The sequence below is a fragment of the Sinocyclocheilus rhinocerous genome, unplaced genomic scaffold (assembly GCF_001515625.1).
Source record: "Sinocyclocheilus rhinocerous isolate Xijiao unplaced genomic scaffold, SAMN03320098_v1.1 scaffold1028, whole genome shotgun sequence".
Taxonomy (NCBI): Eukaryota; Metazoa; Chordata; class Actinopteri; order Cypriniformes; family Cyprinidae; genus Sinocyclocheilus; species Sinocyclocheilus rhinocerous.
Genome location: NW_015662166.1, coordinates 298983 through 319045, shown reverse-complemented (window position 1 = coordinate 319045; position 20063 = coordinate 298983). Strand labels below are relative to the sequence as shown.

Sequence of the window (20063 nt, the reverse complement as noted above, 5' to 3'; positions counted from 1 at the left end):
GTTTAAAAAAAGGCCCCAAAAAAAAAAAAAAAAAAAAAAGAATAGGTTTAAAATACAGGCATGTGGTTCTTAATTTCTTTTTATTAATTCACCATTTGTAAACTGATGTTTACTGTTCATTTTTTAGCAATATCAATAGCATTTGCATTAAAACTATATTCACTTAATGTAAAAAAAAAAAATCGAGAATCGAATCGAATCGAGAGCTTGCTGAATCGATACCCAGCCCTAGCGGTAAGGTATACAAACTCCTACAAACAACCAAGGTTACATTGCCTTGTCATCCCCCGGCAACTCTTTAGCTATTCTGCCAAAATAAGAAACTCCAATACCACATTCATGCTCAGATTAATAACTACAGACAATGTACTCTTTGATGAATTATATGGCATGGCAGTTGATTTATGAGGGAATCTTTTTAATTTAAAGCCACATGTGATGAGGTTTTGGCAGCACATCAGACTAACCAAGATTTTATTTCATTTCCACATTTAATATTTTTGTGAACCGATGAACCCAATTGTAATACTGAAAGTTACTCTTAAAACTAGTATTCATTTTTAACCATTGTTAAATCAATCAGATGTGCTCTTCAAAACGCGTGCATCGATTCTGATTTTCTGTTGCTTTCAGGGGTCACTAAATGCCAGTATTGCATATAAAATCACTTCCTCAAATTAAATCACTGCCATGGGCATCGCTAAAGCAAGTGAAATTTGGTTACTTTGGCTCCAATATAAATACAGAACCAGCCTGATCCGAATCTTTGTAGCTGGGAGCTCAATATAAAGGGTCAGGGTGTTTGGCGACAGTACAAAATAAGTGCCACAACTTTTCTACTCATGATAATATGTAAAGCACAGTATTATTCAAGTGGAGTTTACTTTAAGAGAACTAAATAAAATGCATGACCACAAATTCACTTCAATTAGTCCCCACTGGGGAACAATTCATCTTACCACACAACTGGAATGAAAGAAACAGTGCTCTTTTACCACACAATGGCCATCAGAAAACTGAAACACTAGAAAGCTCAGCTGGATTATTTTCCTGGCTCTCTCAAGCCTGTTGTATGGCATTATTTCACTGTCAGTACAATAACTTCAATAGAGCCACCTCAACAATAACCCAATGTTCAGACAATGTGTGACTGATATCAAAACCTTTCAATGTGAAGTGATTTGGCAGTAAACGAGAGGCCAATAAGGCAAGAACAGCCTTGTTTAGAGCTGCATCAAGGTTTGAAGAAAAATAGTTTATAATGCATCAAATTACTCTGCATGGGTCATATAAGTAATTTCATCGTAGCTTTGAATCAGCCTGTATTTGTAGGTCACCAAGTTTCTTTACAAAATGTGATATCCATGTATGCATCTTACATAGGTATCTCATGTCATTATAAACTAATATTTCATGTAATCACATTCAAGCTACTAATTATAACAGTAATTAAATCTATTCATGATAATCAGGTAAGTCTGGTACCAAGGCATATTTTACTGTAATTATTTATTTAATATGCCAAGTAATTGAACAATGAAATATACTATGAAAAATAATGCTTAAAGGCTTATGCAAGTTCCACAGCCTAAAGTTTCAAAATTTACAAAGATTCTGTAGTTTCACCGTTTCTTACATTTGCAAGTACATTTTGTGCTACAAGTTGCAATACAGATTATGTGAAGTGTTTATGATGTGATTATCACTCATGCATAGCACAGTCTGCTGTATGTGGAATGAATCTAGTCTCACAGCATCTGTGATCCGAGTTAAGATCGCATACCCTTAGGGTATAAAACCTGACCAGTGGTCTCTGACTCAAGACCATCTGGATGCTTTAGCTCATCAATGCTGTCAAGATCCATACTGCAAAATGCCAGATGGGTCCCGATTTACAGAATAAAATGAATGCAATAATATACAAATAGACTACTTGCACCATGTTTGCTCATTTGAAGGTTGGTACAAGCATTACTAGAACATGTTGCAGTGAAAGAAAAGAAAAGAAATCATGGTATAGTGATGGTATCAGATGGTAATACCATGGTACTTATCCGAGACATGTACTTGGACGTGTAACAACTGAATTATCATATAACATCACAAAACATGGTAATGTATGTTGTTTTTTGTTAGTGAAATAAATGTATTGTGTTTAAATCTAAGTCATGCTTTACAATGCATGACCAGTGATAAACTTGATAAACTCTACTAATTTTGACCAAGACTTTTCTATAATATTTACAGTCTAATAAATTAAAAATAATTAATCATTCAGACAATTTTGTGTCAAAAAAGTTAAAAAGAAAAACAACAGCTTTGCAAATCAAACATCACAATGACGTGCAAGAAATTTTACTCGACATGAAAGAAATACCCAAATGAGGAAAACCTAACTTGAAAATGAATTTACGGTAGATATTTCCATGATTTTTTTGGGACCAGTACAAAAGTACGCTCTCTTATAAAAACTAAATTTAAAGACTAAAACATAAAGGCTGCGTGAAAAGGAAAAAACCTAAGCATATAAATATTGTTACGGTTGAAATATGTTGTTATGCATTAGATTTAGTCATTTCCCAATGGCGCAGCTCACAAAGAAACAAACGGGTGGGCCCAACACGTCTGTGTGGACCCCTAATAATAACAATAATGTTCGTCAATTGGAACAAAACCTGTTTTTATATCAAATGTAAGCGATTAACGCCTCGCTATGACCTTGGCCTGACGCTCCCACACCCGCTTTTTATCCGGACAAAAGCAGATGCAGATACCCGACATTCAGTGTCATTTTCCCTCCCCAGACTCACCAAATTAGACGCCGAAAGTCCTGAACCCAGACAAAAATATCGTGCATCCAGCTGGGATATATGATAATTTCTCTAGTCAAATACGTGTGTCCGTCGTTGTGAGGGATACCAAAATTTACAACCCGACCCGTATGTTTTTCACAGGATGCGAGTCGTTGTGCAAATATTAGCTGGTGGGCTATAGCAGCCAGATCGAGTGTGCGAGGGGGGGAAAACGTTAATTTCCGAAGCGCCAACCGCTTTGGACGGAATATTCGCGCTCATTTTTTGTCTACCTCGTGTGAGGATTCGAATGCGCGAAAAAAAATCCGCGGATCGTACGCGATCGCATCGATTATTTTAATGTGTCGGTCTGACAGCGGCAACCACCCCCCCGCAGCTAACGCGCTAGCCTCCCCTCACGATACTAGCGCGGAAAACGAGAGCAAAACAAAACAGTCTAGCAAACAAAATAAACCATTTTCATGTCGTAAAATAGTCGTGTGGATAAATAACACTCAAATAAATTTGTCTGAAACGATACACGCCCGGTATATAGTGTGAAATGGTTTCTGCTTAGCAGTAAGGTCAGTGCTAGTCCGCTAGCTACCTAGCGACACAAACATCCCGAGGCTCGCGAGCTCTGATTCAATGAATGTGGCCATTGTGTGCAATTAAACAAACACCTTCAAGCTGCAACCACTTACCCGACTTACAGACGTGCACAATGATCAGGGATGGGGGTTTATGCTCTTTTTGGTTGCGCAGAGGATAAATGGCATGTTCAGTCGCTCGCCATAGTTATTTTTTAACTCTTTTTTTTTTTCTTCAGCGGGCGGCTCCACCGTCTTTTTCTCGGTGTATTCAGCACACTTCCTGCTGCGAGCTGAATGGGGATGGAGAGCTGCGGACGTGCTTCACCGCGTCACTCTGCGCTCATTCTCGGTGTGTTTGCGTTGGAAGTAAACATTGTCCGTTGCACCGTGGACCTAATTTTTCACTAAAATCACAAAGCAGATGTTTGCGTTAAGTGTTTCCAGTATTTGGGTTGACAATAGACAGTGTCTGTAACTTTTTGTCCACCCACCAAAAAGTACCATGGTAGTACCATGTTTTTCTATGGTATTACATCGAAATACTGTTCGCTACATGCGAACATGGGCTACATGCATTATTTCAGTAATTAAAAGGTTTCAGCCAAAAGTTAAAGGGATAGTTCACCCAACAATGAAAATGTTGTCAACGTTTATTCCCATGTTGTTTGAAACCTATATGAATTAAAGAAAATAAAAGAAGGTATTTCGAAGAATGGCAGTAATGCAACAGTTGATGGTAGCCGCTGACTTCCATTCTAGTATTTTTTTCCATATGGAAGTCAATGGGTAGCGTCAACTGTTTGGTTACTAACATTCTTTAAACTATCTTCTTTTATGCTCAGGAAGAGAAAGAAACTGAAACATGTTTTCAACTATATGTGACCCTGGACCACACAACCAAGTCATAAGGGTCCATTTTTTTTAATTGAGGTTTATACATCACATGAGAGCTGAATAAATAAGCTTTCCATTGATGTATGGTTTGTTATGATAGGACAATATTTGGCCAAGACACAACTATTTGAAAATCTGGAATCTGAGGGTGCAAAAAAAATCAAAATATTGAGAAAATCTCCTTTAAAGTTGTCCAAATGAAGTTCTTAGCAATGCATATTACTAATCAAAAATTAAGTTTTGATATATTTACGGTAGGAAATTTACAAAATATCTTTACTTAATATCCTAATGATTTTTGGCATAAAAGAAAAATACATCATTTTGACCCATATTGTTGGCTATATGGGTCCAGACTTACGACTGGTTTTGTGGTCCAGGGTCACATGTGGGGGTGAGTAAATAATGACAGAATGTACATTTTTGGGTGAACTATCCCTTTAATTACATAAATGCTTGTTTCCTCTTGCTTAGGGGTTTTGTATGTTGGTTTAAACACATAATTAAAACCTCTTAAAGTACCTCTGTGAATTTTGTCCTAAACAATATTTTTGCTATAGTACATGAACACAATAACACACACCGGCTAACATTCAGTTTCAAGTGTCACACGTTTTAAAGGTTATAGATTCATATATTTTTTAATTACAATATTTAGTGGCCAAAACCATTTTGTTTGTTATTTATGTACATTGAATTTGCAGTTTCATTTATGGCCCCACTTTATATTAAGTGGCCTTAACTACTATGTACTTACATCAAAAATTAAGTACAATGTACTTATTGTGTTCATATTGTATTGCAAAACACTTTTGCTGCTATTAAGGTGGGATATGGGTAAGGTTAGGGACAGGTTTGTTGGTATGGGTAGATTTAAGGGTGGGTTAAGGTGTAAGGGATGGGTCAACTGTGTAATTATAAATGTAATTACAGAAATTAATTACAGATGTAATTACATGCAGGTATTTTTAAAATATAAGTACAATGTAAAAACATGTATGTACACAATAAGTGCATTGTACCAAATTATTAATTTAAATCTAAGTACATAGTTGTTAAGGCCACTTAATATAAAGTGGGTCCATTTATTGTCCTAGTTGCATACTTTGTTGTATTTTATTGTGCGTACATTTTACTGGGCCTTTGATGTCTATAAGGAAATTGACTTTCAATAATAAACCTATGATAAAATATTCACTAAAGCATTAAGTGTGACAAGACGAGTCAAAGTTTGGATACACCAACTTATTTAACAATCTTATTATTATTTTTCTTTTTTAACAATAAAGTCTTTAAAACTATGAAATAACACAAATGGAAGTTATGTCAATGGGAATTATATACTTAAAAAATGCTTTACATATATTTGAGCTTCTTTGTCCAGCTCTGCTTACTCTGGATAATTATAAGCCAACTTCATGCATTTTAGGATGTTTTTTAAACACCATGGGCACAGATGTTTTTGCTTAGTTGGGAACACTTAATTTCCAGCGATATCGTCGACTTGATTGGACAGATATTGGACACTATTTAAACTGAACTGAGCTGGATGATGTCATCACTGAATTCAATGATGAACTGCCTTTAACTGAAAAATGAGTGTTTACCATTGTAATTTTGCATTATTGACACACTATTTTCCTATTTAATACTGTAAAGCTGCTTTGACACAATCTGTATTGTTAAAAGCAATAAATAAAAAATATAAATAAAGGTGACTTGACTTGACTTTTCCTTCACTTTTCCTACACAGCATAAGCACAAGCGCTTTAGATCAAAAGATTTTCATATCGACTGGCATCTGATACCATTAGTGTCATTGTGCACCGGTGAATTAAAAAAAATAAATACACACTGGCATTTGGTATGACATATCATCATAACAAATGTGCATATCTGCAGCTTATTTAGTTTAACAGCAGAGCAAATAACAATGATTACATAACCAGAAACCATTAAATGGCACATAATCAAAGTACTGCAGTTGCGTGTATCCCACAGCCTTTTCTGGATATAATTAATTATGAGCTCCATCTGTGGCAAGTCAATATTTTGATATTAAGATTAATTAAGATTAGACCCATTCCAATTTAGGAAAACAAACATTTTAGCATTTTTGAATAACACTATTATAACAATACCTTAAATATGAAACGGAATAAACCAAATTTTCAGTAAAAATAAAAAATAAATAAAATAAGCAGCAATAGTGGAAGAAGTTTAGACCTATTCACATTATATTTCCATATACATCTAGCCCTTGAAGCCCCTGAAAAACCTAATTTGCTGTTCCCTGTCAAAAATGACTGGCCTTTTAAAAATTGCTTGTAAAACTCTTATTATGCTATCATCGCCAACTACTGGCCTGGCATGCATAATACAGCGTTTTAGCCATTTTCGTGGAGCTATGTGAATGGGGACAGTGTTGACAGCGTTGTCGTCTGTATGTTAAACTTTTCAAAAATGCAAAGGAAAATAATTTGTTTTTAATACATCATTGTCCTGTAAATGTTTCGTTCGTGCTGTACACCTCCTGAAAAGTGAAGCCAAAACGTTTCAATCGGCCCCTGGTGGATGGTTGCAGTATAGGTCATAAACCCCACCCTCTCCATGTAAACAAATGGGATGTGAGCCAAACTAAAAAAAAATCTAATTACATTTTAAATATTTTATTTATTTATTTTTTACAAATATGGTTTCCATCATTTTAGGTAGTTCTTCTCATGTTAAAGGGGTTTGGCCAATCACAATGCACTGGGTCAGCTGGCCAATCAGAGCAGACTGCGCTTGTCAAAGGAGGGGGCTTTGTTGAAAACGACGTGTTTGAGAGAGGCGGGGCATAGAGGACCTACAATAATGTACAGTATTTGAAAAATAATGTGTTTTTTGAACATTAAAGCATGTCAACATATTCTGTTACACCAAATACACCAAATAATGATCTTTAAAATAGCATCATATGACCCCTTTAATGTATGTTCAAGTGAAGACACTGGTTTATAGTGAAGAAAACGGCTTACTTCCGATTTGTAAAATAAGGTGGATAGTGGAAGGAAGTGGCTTCGCCCTTTTTTTTTTTTTTACAGTCTATAGTACCTTTACATACAACCAGAACAGACTTTCGCCAGACTTTCATCTGTGTATGATTTAAAACTGATATTTCAAGGTAAAAAATTCACATGCAGTTGCTCTAACATATGCCACATCATTACTGTTTCACCACAATTTTAATTATTACGCTTATAATTAACAGAATGCATTTCAAGTTATAATTTATATGTTTATATAAAACATATTGCAAGGTAACATATAGCCTGATCGTCATGAGGTTGAGTCCTGCTGGGTCAAAACATTTTCTTGTGACAAAGATTACTTTACTTTACTTTACAAAGATTACTTTAGTGTCTATCATGGCTAACCCCATATCTTGTCTATCATGAATTTCCCAGAGTGATGGTAATTATGCATATAAATTAAGCAACAATGGTAAATTCACAGCACATTTCATTGACAAGACGTACTGCAGTGTTATTAAGTTGAAGATTGTTCTCTATGTTCTCCACCTATACTTCCTGTTTTCTGACTCATCTTTATTATTGATGCAGCCTACAATGGAACAGTCACAGGAGACCTTTTGTGGGTGGTGTGACCTTGCGGTTAAAGATCCAGTAATTTAAAGGTTGGCAGCTTAAATCCCAGAGGGGGTGTTTCACGAAAATGGTTCATTATAATGTCAGGTTCCTCTACGTGAACTGTAATAAATGTACTGTAAATCAAAAATGTGTACTGCATTACTAACCAGTGCTATTCTGAAGAGATAAATAGCAGCTCCCTGAGGTGCATTTGTGTTGTTCACCAGCAATCCCTGACAGTTTCCAGGAGCGTCATGAGGTCATACCTGTCGGCAAATTAGCACAGGAAGGTCACTAATTAAAGCTGGTAAATCTTTCTCAAGTGGCCTCAATCATGCTGCAGTTACAGTTATGAGGCCATTCAGTTTACATCATTTTATTTATGGGTGTTTCTTTATCTACAGTCTTGTGGAAAATAAACTCTTAATACACTTTTCACACCTTCACTGTTGATTATACATCAATTTATGAATAAATATAATTTGACATGACATGAAATGACATTTAAAATATTTTTGGAGTAAAATAGCTTACTTACTGAAGCTAATTTTAGCTAGCATTTAGCATGCTAAATACACAGAATTAAATAATATTTTCATACATTTGTACTCGTAACTTTATAATCATAAAACTACACAAAAAAAATTTACTCAAGACTTTTAAAATCATTTTAATCATAACATAAACATAACTATAAACTACACAAAGGTGTATATGTTTACTTTTCTCTTTGCTTAGATATATTTAGTTTTAAACATAATTCATATTTAAAAAATGGATTTTCATACTTAAGATTGAAAATTTGGGACAAGGTGTAACAATAACACCTATACATTAAAGTATTTTGAAAAGAAATAAATAAATAATAAAAACGTGGTAAAACATTACCAAAATAGTTTTAATGTAGCATTCATATGTTAAAATGAAACTTTTAATCTGTTTTAGTAAAGATCCATCTCTCAGACATAAAAGGGACATTTTCTGTATAAAATGTCTTAGAAAAGCTGAATAATTGGAGGTTTCTTTTACTGCCTGCACCAAACATTGCAGGATGACATGTATGCTGTAGTTTAATACTTAAGGGTTTGTTGAAATCTCAAACCCTACTGTATGTGCAACAATAATAGAAATGCTTTCCTGTGCAAATCCTTGCATTGAAACTAAATTTCATTCTTCTCACACTATCAAAAATATTTTTTTTCTTTGTCATATATATAGGGTGGCCATATGTGCCATTTATACGGGACACGTCCTGGCCATGATTTTTATATTGCCTAAAACATCCAAAGTAGTTTGACCAATAACATGCAGGTATTGTACATAATCGACCAATCGTGGCGCGTCGCGCGTGAGAAGGTGAGAACCAAAGCGATGCAAATACGCGCACGTGTTTGTTCGTTCGACTTGAAGCTGCGCGTCGATCGTTGTATGACACCAAAGTACCGCGAGAGCGATTTGAAAGCATAAGGAGACTTCTGCTCTGCTCTCTATAGCTCTCGTGAAATAATGTCATATACAACGATCGATCTGCACAGTGCTACCAGCCAAAACCTGGATATTTTAGGCAATATAGAAATTCTGGCAATGGTGCGTCCCGTAAAAATGGCCCTTATGGTCACCCTGATATATATGGTATGATTTAACATTGCCTCAAATGAACTTGCATCAACCTATAAGGAGGATTTTAAGGGAAAATAGCCATAGACGGGCAGTTACCTACAACACAGATTGAGAAGAAAAACCCTTCTTGGCATGCTTAACTTGTAAATTAGATCCATTAGCTCTTTAGAAAATGGTCCAGGATAGGGTTTTATTGTCAGTATCTGTTGTTGCAAACTGCAATTCAGTATATTATATACGTTGAAAACTTACTGGACTTGTGTCAGTACTATACTTCAAAGTTCATTTGGCACAGTTTCCATAACTAAAAATATATTTTATTCTCGTTTCCTGTATGATGTAGCTTAATTGGAGCTTTTGAATGCTATTGAACCAGAATTGAACGAAGAATAAAACTTCACAAAGACCATTGTCATTATTCTTTTGCATTTGACTCTCCTTAAAGTTGGGAAATGCAAGATATCATACAAGATCAAATGTAAAACCAATATGAGAAAATCTCTCTTATTGTCGTAACTTTCATCAGTTTCCTCACTTTCTTTCCTCCGTTGCTCTTTGTGTCACCCGTGACGTCTACTCCACGGATTCACCTGCACTAATTTCCTTAACGGGATTGCCGATTCCCGGGATATCCACTTAGACCCTGATTAGACGAGCTCAACTCATTAGCTCTGACAAACCAATTCAAACACCTCAACCCCAAAGCCAAAGAACAGCCCCCCTCCTATCAACATTCACCAAACCACACCAATGACCCTTTTAGAAACAACACATCAAGTGTTAACATCAAACAAATATGATAAAACAAGTATGAAATGCTTTAAATGCCCATATTACCCCAAAGTGGTTGTTAGAACCAATGCTGAGAACTTCATGATAAGATGTTCTTCAGGAATCAACCATATTTTTGTTCACGCCACACCCTATCCATCCCTTCCTCTGTCCTCTGCTTTCTGCACTCACTCTTGCCTTGTCTTTTGACCCCATAACCTGATTTTCCATTCCAATCGGTTTACCTGTTCCTCGCCCTCCCCTTTCTCTCTCTGTCTTTCTCTCTGCCTCACCCTTTTTGTGCCCATCTTTGGGCTTATCCTTTCATCCCTGATCTCCTTCATCCCCTCCAATCCTCATCTGTTCCTCTCTCGCAGACAGGGAAGAGAAAGAGAGAGTTTTTCCACAGGTAAATTGCATCCAGTCTGTTGGAGGAACCTGTGGGAGGTTCGAGAGAGAGAGAGACTATTGAAGGGCTGTCTTGTGGACTAAGCAAAATAGAGACTGATACAAAAAAAGAGACTTTGGAGTTATAGAGACGAAAATAAGCATTTTTGGGTAGAAAGGTGAGTTTGCTGTTAGTTTGGTCTGATTAGTTTGCATAAGAAAAATTGTGCAGTGATGCACTGCAAATAGCGAACCAATGCAAACCTTGTGCATTACGATACGTTATATCCTTAAAACGCAGTTTTTTAAAAATTTGGTATGCATGAAGAATGCACAGAAATACATTGAATAATTGCTTTTTAATTGCATTTTAATTTTCATTTATTGTAATGCACTACATATTTCCTGGAAATAGTTTGACCACAGTGTCACAAAAGGTTAATCTGCAACTATTATAATGCTTAAAATGACATTGGGATGTTAATGTTGGTATTTCAACCATCAAAAAGTGCATCAAGCAATTTTACGAGGAATTTGTGGTTGCGGTAACATTTTTCAGCTGTTATACTGATGCATTCCTGTACACTGAAAAACATTGTGTAGAAACAATTCTTACTCAAAAATAATTACAAAGAAACTGCAAGTAATGTATTGAATTTAACATGAAATTTTGAAATAGAAAGCAGGGTTGTTATACAGTATTTTACTAAAACTGTAAAAAAATATTTTCATTACTTGAAATAAAAAAACAAGCTTATTTAATTTCAGCTAAGCAAGGCAACATTTCTCATTTACATTTAGTTTAACTTGATGTGCTAAAATTAAAACTAAAACTGAAATAAAAATGAATAAAATGAACATGAAAACAGAAAATAGAAAAGAAAATCTAATTTAAAACTAACAAAAACTATAATAGTATCTAAATGATACTGGTAAATAACACTGGTAGAAAGACTGATATATTTTCTTGTACACAATACACTCTAAAAAATGCTGGGTTAAATACAACCCAGTGCTGGGTCAAATATGGACAAACCCAGCAATTGGGTTGTTTTGACCCATCGGTTGGTTTACTACCCAGAAGGTTGGGTTAAACATTTAACCCAACTGCTGGTTAAATACAACCCAATTGCTGGGTTTGTCCATATTTCACCCAGCACTGGGTTGTATTTAACCCAGCATTTGTTTGAGTGTAATCTTCAAACTTCGGGGTGAAAAAAAAAAAGACATTTACAGTTTTGTTTTTGGTTTCTGAACAGATCATAATGTTGCAACTTGCAAAGTTTGCACATTTGGCTCTTTGCAGGATTAACCTACTCTTGAGCAAGTAATCAACATATTTTAGAAGTTTTGAGATTCATCAAGTCTCATTTCATCTTGTACCATTTACAATCCATATGGAAGATAACAGCTGGCATCCTCAAGACATACATCTTTTCTTCCCCTTTTTCCTTGTGTTTTGTCTTTGATCTTCCCACCCCAGGTCCCACCTGATCCCGTAGTAAAGTGCAGTCAGTAATCGGATGACAGGAGATTTGATAAGCCACCCCCGACAGGGGCTTAGACCTTTCTTCTAGCCCTCCTCGTCATCAATAAAAGAACAGCTCTCATCACGAGCTGAACACACAGAGTAATCTTCTAACACAGAATTTGACCATCAACAGCACAATGCCAGACTCAGTTTCTAGCACTTAACCATCAGTTAAGTTCATTATGATGTCTGCAGCACGACAAGGCTAACAATTCCTCATCATCTCCTCTGGTCTCCCACTGAGAGGTAGATTCATATGGCGGCATATACTATAAAATATTTTTATAGTAAGTTGCGACTTAGAAGATTTACATCTGAAGAAAACATTTGAAATCTTTTGTTTTAAAGGGGTCATTTTCAGAAAGGCGGGGCATAGAGGAGAAACAATAATGTACAGTATGTGGAAAATAATGTGTTTTTTGAACCTTAAACCGCATAAACACATTTCATTACACCAAATACACAAAATAATGTTCTTTTTAGCAGCATCATATGACCCCTTTAATCTAATTAAAAATCTTTACCATGTTTAGGGGGAAGGCTTGATTTCAGTTCCACATGTCTTATTTTACAGTTTTGCACTTTTTTTTAATTTGCCTCGTTTCACATCTATTTTATTTTATAATATAAAGGAAATGCTTGAATGGGACTCTTTTGGTTTTGAAGGATCGATTTATCAGTTTGGTGCTAGTTTTTGAATTTAGATTTTTTTTTTTTCAATATCAATATTAGAATTTTAAATAACAGATTCACAGTATCATTAGCATTTGCTAGCTATAGCATTACTGAACTCATGCTGAACTCATAAATGACTGACAATATTGTTGTTGACTGTTGAATTTTTTGAGTGCAAATCTGTATTCAGTGTTACTGTCTACCAAGCAGGTAAAAATAACTTGTCCAGGGAGATGTTTTACGACTAGCTGGGAGGTTTTGCATCAAATCAAAGTCAGGTTTCAATATTTGTCAATACTAATTCAAATCATAAGCCTTCAATATTATTAAATCATTTCCACATTTTTGATGCTGTAATCAAGGTTGCCAGGTCTCTGGAACAAAACCACCTCAATTGCTACCCAAAAATAGCTCAGAATACTAGTCCAACTGTGTTTTGTGTGTGTGTGTGTGTGTGTGTGTGTGTTTTTCCCTTCAAAACAACAACCCGCATCAAAAAAGCACAACCTGCAGCAACAGTGTAAAGGTATCCCAATTCCGGTATCCCAATATCCCAATTATGGACTTGGCAACACTGGCTGCACACAAGGCCTAGCTCAGGGATTAATCTTAGTCATATGACTTATTTATTATTGACTTTTATTTGATAATATAAGACCTTTAGAATATTTTATTTTATTTTATTTTCATTTTATTTTATTTATTTTCTTTCAGCTTGTGTTGGTAAGAACCCTAATCAACAGCAGCCATGGGTGAAATGGAGCAGATGAAAAAAGAGGCCGAAGCCTTGAAGACACAGATCGAGGTGAGACTGCTGTAACGTTCTTATATATTTTTTTGTACTTTCACAATGAAACAGTTGAAGAACATGGATATAAGATCTTTCCTAATGCAAAGTGCGACTGAAAATGCAAATTAATCTCTAGCTGTACAATTTCTATTTACACAATTCATAATAAAATGCTACGATAAAATATTTGTTTCCCTACTAGGCGGCTCGTAAAGCAGTGCACGACACAGACATGGCCTCCGCCGCTTCTGGGGTGGCTCCGGCCCCTCGGGTCCAACTCAAGACCAGGAGGAACCTCAAAGGCCATCTGGCCAAAATCTATGCCATGCACTGGAGTACAGACAACAGGTGAGAACATCATATCAAATCATTAGGTATGCTGGGTTATACTGCACTGAAGTATTTGGAAATATTTTAAAAGAATAAAAAATTACTTAACTGACAGAAAGGGATATATATTGGTTTACCTGTAGCTCTTTGCCGTCACGTGATCTGCTCAAGCAGGTTAATAGCTCTCACATGGAAGTCAACTACACCTTGCGGTCACCTTGAATTAGCTAATTCTTAGTTAGATCAATTATCAGGGTCAGTGGCCTGAAACAGACTTAAGCTTCAATGTATTCAAGAAAGTGCATTGACAGCAAAAACGAATAGCTCCAAAAAGCATTTATATATCTTTTGGAATCCATTAGAAATACAATAATTTAGAAAAATACACTAGTTAAATTTTTGTTACAGTCCAAAAAAATCTAAATAAGTTGAACTAGCTTACACAGGTTGTGAAGGCTGCTAACACAACTTTTGCAAACCAAATATGCATAATGAATATATATGAATAAATGCACTAACGGCAGTTGTCTCTAAAGTTCTGTGTACATCAGTATGTTTGTCAGATTTCAAAATTAAGGTGTGGAATATATGAAATGGTACATCCTGTTGTCTTACCAGCCTTTCTTTGCTCTTTCTTTCACTGGTGTCTTTAGGCTAATGGTCAGTGCATCACAGGACGGCAAACTTCTCATCTGGGATTCTCACTCTGGAAATAAGGTGAGTCTGCCTGACTCAAATATACTTTTAAGAAAAAATGAGAATCGTATATACATATATTTAGTCAGTTAAATGTCAGTTGGGTATCTATTAATATTTTGCTGTATACAACTGTTGCCTACTCTTTTGTTCTCAGATTAAAAAATAAATGTTGCCTATTTTAAGCTGCTAGAATGGCATATTTGATTTTTCGTTTTTCAAATATGCCTCAGACTTTGAACAATACACAGAAACTGTAACTAAGTTAACTTTACACATTTAAAATATTTTTGCATTATGTTAGGATAAAAAGATATTTTATTAAACAAAGATATTTTATTTAAAGAAGAAGTCAACCGTTTTTGTTGTGGACATACTTTCTCTTATCAAAGTGTATTTGCTGAAACAACTATCATTGAGCAATTTATGGGTTGATTTCCCCCAAAATTTTAAAAATGGGTTGCAGCAAGTTTTTCAAGCAATACCAAGTGTGCCTTTAAAATAAAAAAAAATTAAAATACCTATGTATAAAATTAGATCCTAACACGTTTATAATTCCACCTATAGTATGCAATTTTGCATGGTTAGTGAATGAAACCCACTGGGTCAAAGTGTTGTCAGAATATTGATTTGTTTTCGACAGGACTGTCTGTTTAAGCGACAAACGCTTGAAAACATCTTCGAAAACCGTGATTATTATGCAGTTACATTTAGCCTATAGTGCAGAGATGACACTACCTTTAACTTTAAATCAGAATCTCTTCAAGGAAAAGTTATAATATTTGCCTCTTTCTTTAGGTCAATGCTGTTCCCCTCAAGTCCTCATGGGTGATGACCTGTGCATATGCTCCTTCTGGAAACCTTGTGGCCAGCGGTGGTCTCGACAACATGTGTACTGTCTACAACTTGAAGACACCTGTAATCAAGACGGTGAAAGAATTGGATGCTCACACAGGTATATAAATACAGAAGTCAGGCAAGACACTTTACTTTCTTGTATACTTGTTAGTAAGTGTCAGTTATGTTATCTTTTTTTTCATAGGTTACTTGTCCTGTGCACGCTTCCTCAGTGACACGGAGGTTCTTACCGCCTCTGGTGATACCACATGGTTTGTGCATGTAGCATTTTACATTTAAAGGGACAGTTCACCCAATTACTATAGTATATTACTAGAATCTTTTTCAAGTGTTTTACATTTACATATAGTGTTCTTACAAGTCTCCTTTCATTGTAATTCCACGGAAACAGAAGGCAACTGCATTGTACAAAATGTTGTGTTTCATGGAAAATATGAGTTTTGAAATGACATGAGGGTGAATAACTGATGACAGAATTTAATTTTTTTGGCGAACTATCGCTGTTCAGAACTGAATCACGAAAATTGTAGCAGCTAGAAATGGAAATAAATGAAAAATAGTTACAATATGGCTATGTTCTCAATATACCATACTATTATAGCTTGCATGCTATATTTGCCAAACCATGCACTATACAAAAGAACACACAGCATGTCCCACAATGCAAAGAAGCAAATCTTCAATTGTGATATAGGCAGCAGAAACAATATTTTTTATATTGATCTTTTTCCTTTTTTATCACTTTCTGTACTCATTATTTGTTCAAAAAACAAATAAAAAAGAGACAATATTGGATTAAAATGCAAAAATAACTGGATGCTACTCATATGCAAATTGAACATCACATGTTTATAATGTGTATCAGGGAATAATGCCTACTATTTCACTTTCTATTTTTAAAAAGCAGTAGGCCATACAATGCACTGCAACTTTCATTCAGCCAAGCAACTGATTAACATATCCATTAAAAACCAGCTACAACTTCGTTAAATGGTGCCATTCTCATCTAACAAAGTCTAATTAGGCTATAAATATAGCAAGCATTGCCACTTTTGCTGATAGGTAAGATTAAAGCTTTTTCACAATGCTTTGCAGCTTGTTGAGCAGAGTTGTGCTTTTACTTTATAATACGTTATTCAGCCTGACAATGGATAAAAATCCCATAAACAGTCATTAAGGGCATCACCACTTTTTTTGTTACAGTTTTGTTTATTTCCCTCCCATTTTTCTTCCAGTGCATTGTGGGATTTGGAGACTGGAAAGCAGAAGACGGTTTTCCTGAACCATGTTGGTGACTGCATGTGTCTGTCTCTGTCTCCGGACATGAACTCCTTTGTTTCCGGTGCTTGCGACTCTCTGGCCAAGCTGTGGGACATCAGAGACGGCCAGTGCAAGCAAACCTTCCTGGGTCACACGAGTGACATCAACGCCATTTCAGTGAGTTGAACATGAAATGTTTGATGCAGTACCGGGAAAATTCAGAAGAGGGCATCGCAGTTATTTTTTGGCTTCCTCATTAAAGAAGCCAACCTTATAACAGTTTCAAAGATTTGAGACTTTCGCATTAAATTTAAGAACAAAGCACATAAATGGAAACCAAATGGATTCACCAAACTTCCTCTTTCTTCAGTTCTACCCTGGTGGCAATGCAATTATCACCGGCTCTGATGACTGCACATGCAAAATGTATGATCTTCGTGCCGATCAAGAATTGATCACTTACCAGGATGCTGCCCTGAACAGCGGTGTAACATCACTGGCTCTATCCATGTCTGGCCGCCTCATCTTTGCTGGCTACGACGACTTCAACTGCAATATTTGGGACTCGCTAAAGGGCGAGAAAGTGGGTGAGTTGCAAGAAAGGAGTCGCAGATGGAGTGAATCATTAATGCTGATTAAGCAGGAACAAAGTCCATTTGAAGCATGTCAAATCACTCGACAGCTGTCTTGGCAACTCCACCAAACAGCTGTTTTCTATGTAGCCAATTTCTGAGTATTAAAACACTCTTCTGGCATGGATGTGAGATTTGTTGGTGTTAGTTGAGGAAGTCTTCTACTTACAGGAACAGTTCATTCAAAAATGAACATTTTGCTGAAAATGTACTCACCCTCAGGCCGTCCAAGATATAGTTTGTTTTTCATCACAATAGATTTGGAGAAATTTAGCATCACTTGCTCACCAGTGGATCCTCTGCAGTGAATGGCTGCCGTCAGAGCCCAAACAGCTGATAAAAACATCACAACAATACACAAGTAATCCACTCCAGTCCATTAATTAACGTCTTGTGAAGTGGAAATCTGTGTGTTTGTAATAAAAATAAAAATAAATCCATCATCAAGTATTGCTTGCTCCGGTGAAAAAGTCATCTTGTCTGAATCAGGAGAGAAATATGCACAGATCAAGCACTGTACAAGCGAAAACAGTCCTAAACAGCTCTAAATAAATATGCGTGTGGATTTTGATGTGAGAGGACAATAGGAGGACAACATTTAAAGATAAAATCCCTTAATGATGGCTTTGTCACTTACAAACACTTCACAAGACATGAATTGATGGACTGGAGTCGTGTGAATTACTAGTGGATTATAATGACGTTTTTATGAGCTGTTTGGTTTCTCATTTTGACGGCACCCATTCACTGCACAGGATCCATTGGTGAGCAAGTGATGTAATGCTACATTTCTTTACAAAAATTGGACTTTGTAATATTTAATCAAAATGTCATAACTGGATTGTTTCAGTTGGTTTAAGCTCTGCCTCCACTTTTGAGTGCAACGCCAACATCTCAACATCCAATCAACAACAACCCATGCAGAGAATCACCCTTTTTTTCTTTTTCGATGCGTCATTACATTCAGCTGTTCCGTCACTATAATACAAAAGATCAGTCTCTACTTCCATTTCATCGCAAATTAAATAAACGTGCATGAAGAACAAAATCCTGTCAGACTCATATTCTCACTCACTTCCTTCCTTCCTTTCTCTCCTGTAGGTGTGTTGTCTGGCCATGACAACAGGGTGAGCTGCACCGGTGTACCACCAGATGGCATGTGTGTTTGCACTGGCTCATGGGACAGCTTCTTGAAGATTTGGAACTGAGTTGGACCCTGAAAGAAGATGAGATGGGAATGAGAATGAGAGTGAGATTGAGACTGAGAATGAGAAAGGTTGAGAGAGAGAATGAGAAATTATCGATTTCTGAGCAACAAAGAATCTCACACACACACACAAACAAACACATAAAGGTCCACCTGTATGTGTGGGATTTCTGGAAGACTGGATTTCATTAGAATATATAATATGCAATATTTAAATGTAAACATGTAAGTTGCAACTAACACAGGATTGCATTATCATAACATGACAATCTCATGACAACGATACTTTGACTTGAAATTATGATTTTGACAGCACAATCGTTTAAGAATTTAAAATATAGTATTACATATTTTTTGTCCATTAAAAATCCTTATCATTAGATGAAAGTTTGGATGAATATTTTTATTTATTAGAAATGACGATAGAATGCAGAAGAAATTGTACAATGACTTTTTCCAACAACCACACTGTCTGTCTGAGATCTGATATTACGGCTCTTTGATGATGTTGACATACAGATGCATTTTAATTTTAATGAACAAACGTCCTAAAGCCCTCAAAATAACATGTTATGCTAAAAGATCAAATGTCTGTATTTACTTCTTTCATCTTTTTGTAGGACTTTTACATACAAGACAGTTCCTCTTTAATATTTCAGTGGTTACTTGAATAACTTTCTAATAAACATAGTGTTCTGCATTAAACTATATTTTAATGTGTGCTGTGTGTATCTGTTAAGTTGTGTGTTTTATAATTGTAGGGCATTTGAAATAATAATATCATTTGAAAATGTTGATCTTTGAACTGTTACTTTTTTTTTTAAAAGAATGAATTTATGAGAGAAAGAAATATTATAAGAGAAAGAAATATTATTGGGGAAATAATCTAATCTCTGAAAGGCAAATTAGGTCACAAAACTGTGCTTTTGGAAATTTTAACAGCAGAATACCTTTATAACAGGAAGAAAGCAAGAAGTCTTAAAGGGGTCATATGATGTTGCTAAAAAGAACATTATTTTGTGTATTTGGTGTAATGAAATGTGTTTATGTGGTTTAAGGTTAAAAAAACACATTATTTTCCACATACTGTACATTATTGTTTCTCCTCTATGCCCCTCCTTTCTGAAACGCGTTACAAAGCTCATCGGTCTGAAAAAGCGAGGTGTGCTGTGATCGGCCAGCTATCCAATCCGTTGTGATTGGCCGAATACCTCAAGCATGTGACGGAAATGTTACGCCCCTTACCATACTGTGATGCCACCATGTCCGGCCGGAGCGACAAGACAAAAACATTAAAACCCATTACAAACGAGGCATTTGTTGCATCCAGTGGGGACATAATTACGGATTATAATGACTTATACTGTCTTTTTACACGTTGCGTTGCATCACGCC

The 20063-nt window shown here is 35.8% G+C and overlaps 2 protein-coding genes across 4 annotated transcripts in view; one reads left to right on the top strand and one right to left on the bottom strand.

Annotated features, from left to right (window-relative positions):
- The window catches only part of LOC107727719 (zinc finger protein 646-like), a 13885-nt gene extending 10089 nt beyond the window's left edge, over positions 1 to 3796 (bottom strand). The window contains exon 1 of the mRNA XM_016537670.1: positions 3497 to 3796. The gene's annotated coding sequence lies outside the window, so the exon portion shown is untranslated. The remainder of the gene's footprint in view (positions 1 to 3496) is intronic.
- Positions 3797 to 10528: 6732 nt separating this feature from the next.
- LOC107727720 (guanine nucleotide-binding protein G(I)/G(S)/G(T) subunit beta-3-like) lies at positions 10529 to 18857 on the top strand. 3 transcript variants are annotated; one of them, XM_016537673.1, is made up of 10 exons: positions 10529 to 10868; positions 12173 to 12466; positions 13610 to 13700; positions 13888 to 14033; positions 14669 to 14732; positions 15510 to 15666; positions 15754 to 15820; positions 16805 to 17006; positions 17200 to 17416; positions 18563 to 18857. In XM_016537673.1, the coding sequence occupies exons 3-10, from the start codon at positions 13644 to 13646 to the stop codon at positions 18667 to 18669; spliced, it is 1017 nt and encodes a 338-aa protein (XP_016393159.1). In that variant the 5' UTR covers positions 10529 to 10868; positions 12173 to 12466; positions 13610 to 13643; the 3' UTR covers positions 18670 to 18857. The 3 variants fall into 3 exon arrangements, with proteins under 3 accessions (XP_016393159.1, XP_016393158.1, XP_016393157.1); XM_016537672.1 differs by lacking the exon at positions 12173 to 12466 and having other exon boundaries at positions 10529 to 10711; XM_016537671.1 differs by lacking the exon at positions 12173 to 12466 and having other exon boundaries at positions 10530 to 10868.
- Positions 18858 to 20063: the final 1206 nt, after the last annotated feature.

Excerpts from the sequence above, each read along its gene's own strand:
- LOC107727720 (XM_016537672.1), top strand. The coding sequence starts at position 13,644 with ATGGGTGAAATGGAGCAGATGAAAAAAGAGGCCGAAGCCTTGAAGACA. Across the intron at positions 14,733-15,509 it reads ATTCTCACTCTGGAAATAAG|GTCAATGCTGTTCCCCTCAA; the intron begins GTGAGTCTGCCT and ends CTCTTTCTTTAG. Across the intron at positions 17,007-17,199 it reads GTGACATCAACGCCATTTCA|TTCTACCCTGGTGGCAATGC; the intron begins GTGAGTTGAACA and ends CTCTTTCTTCAG.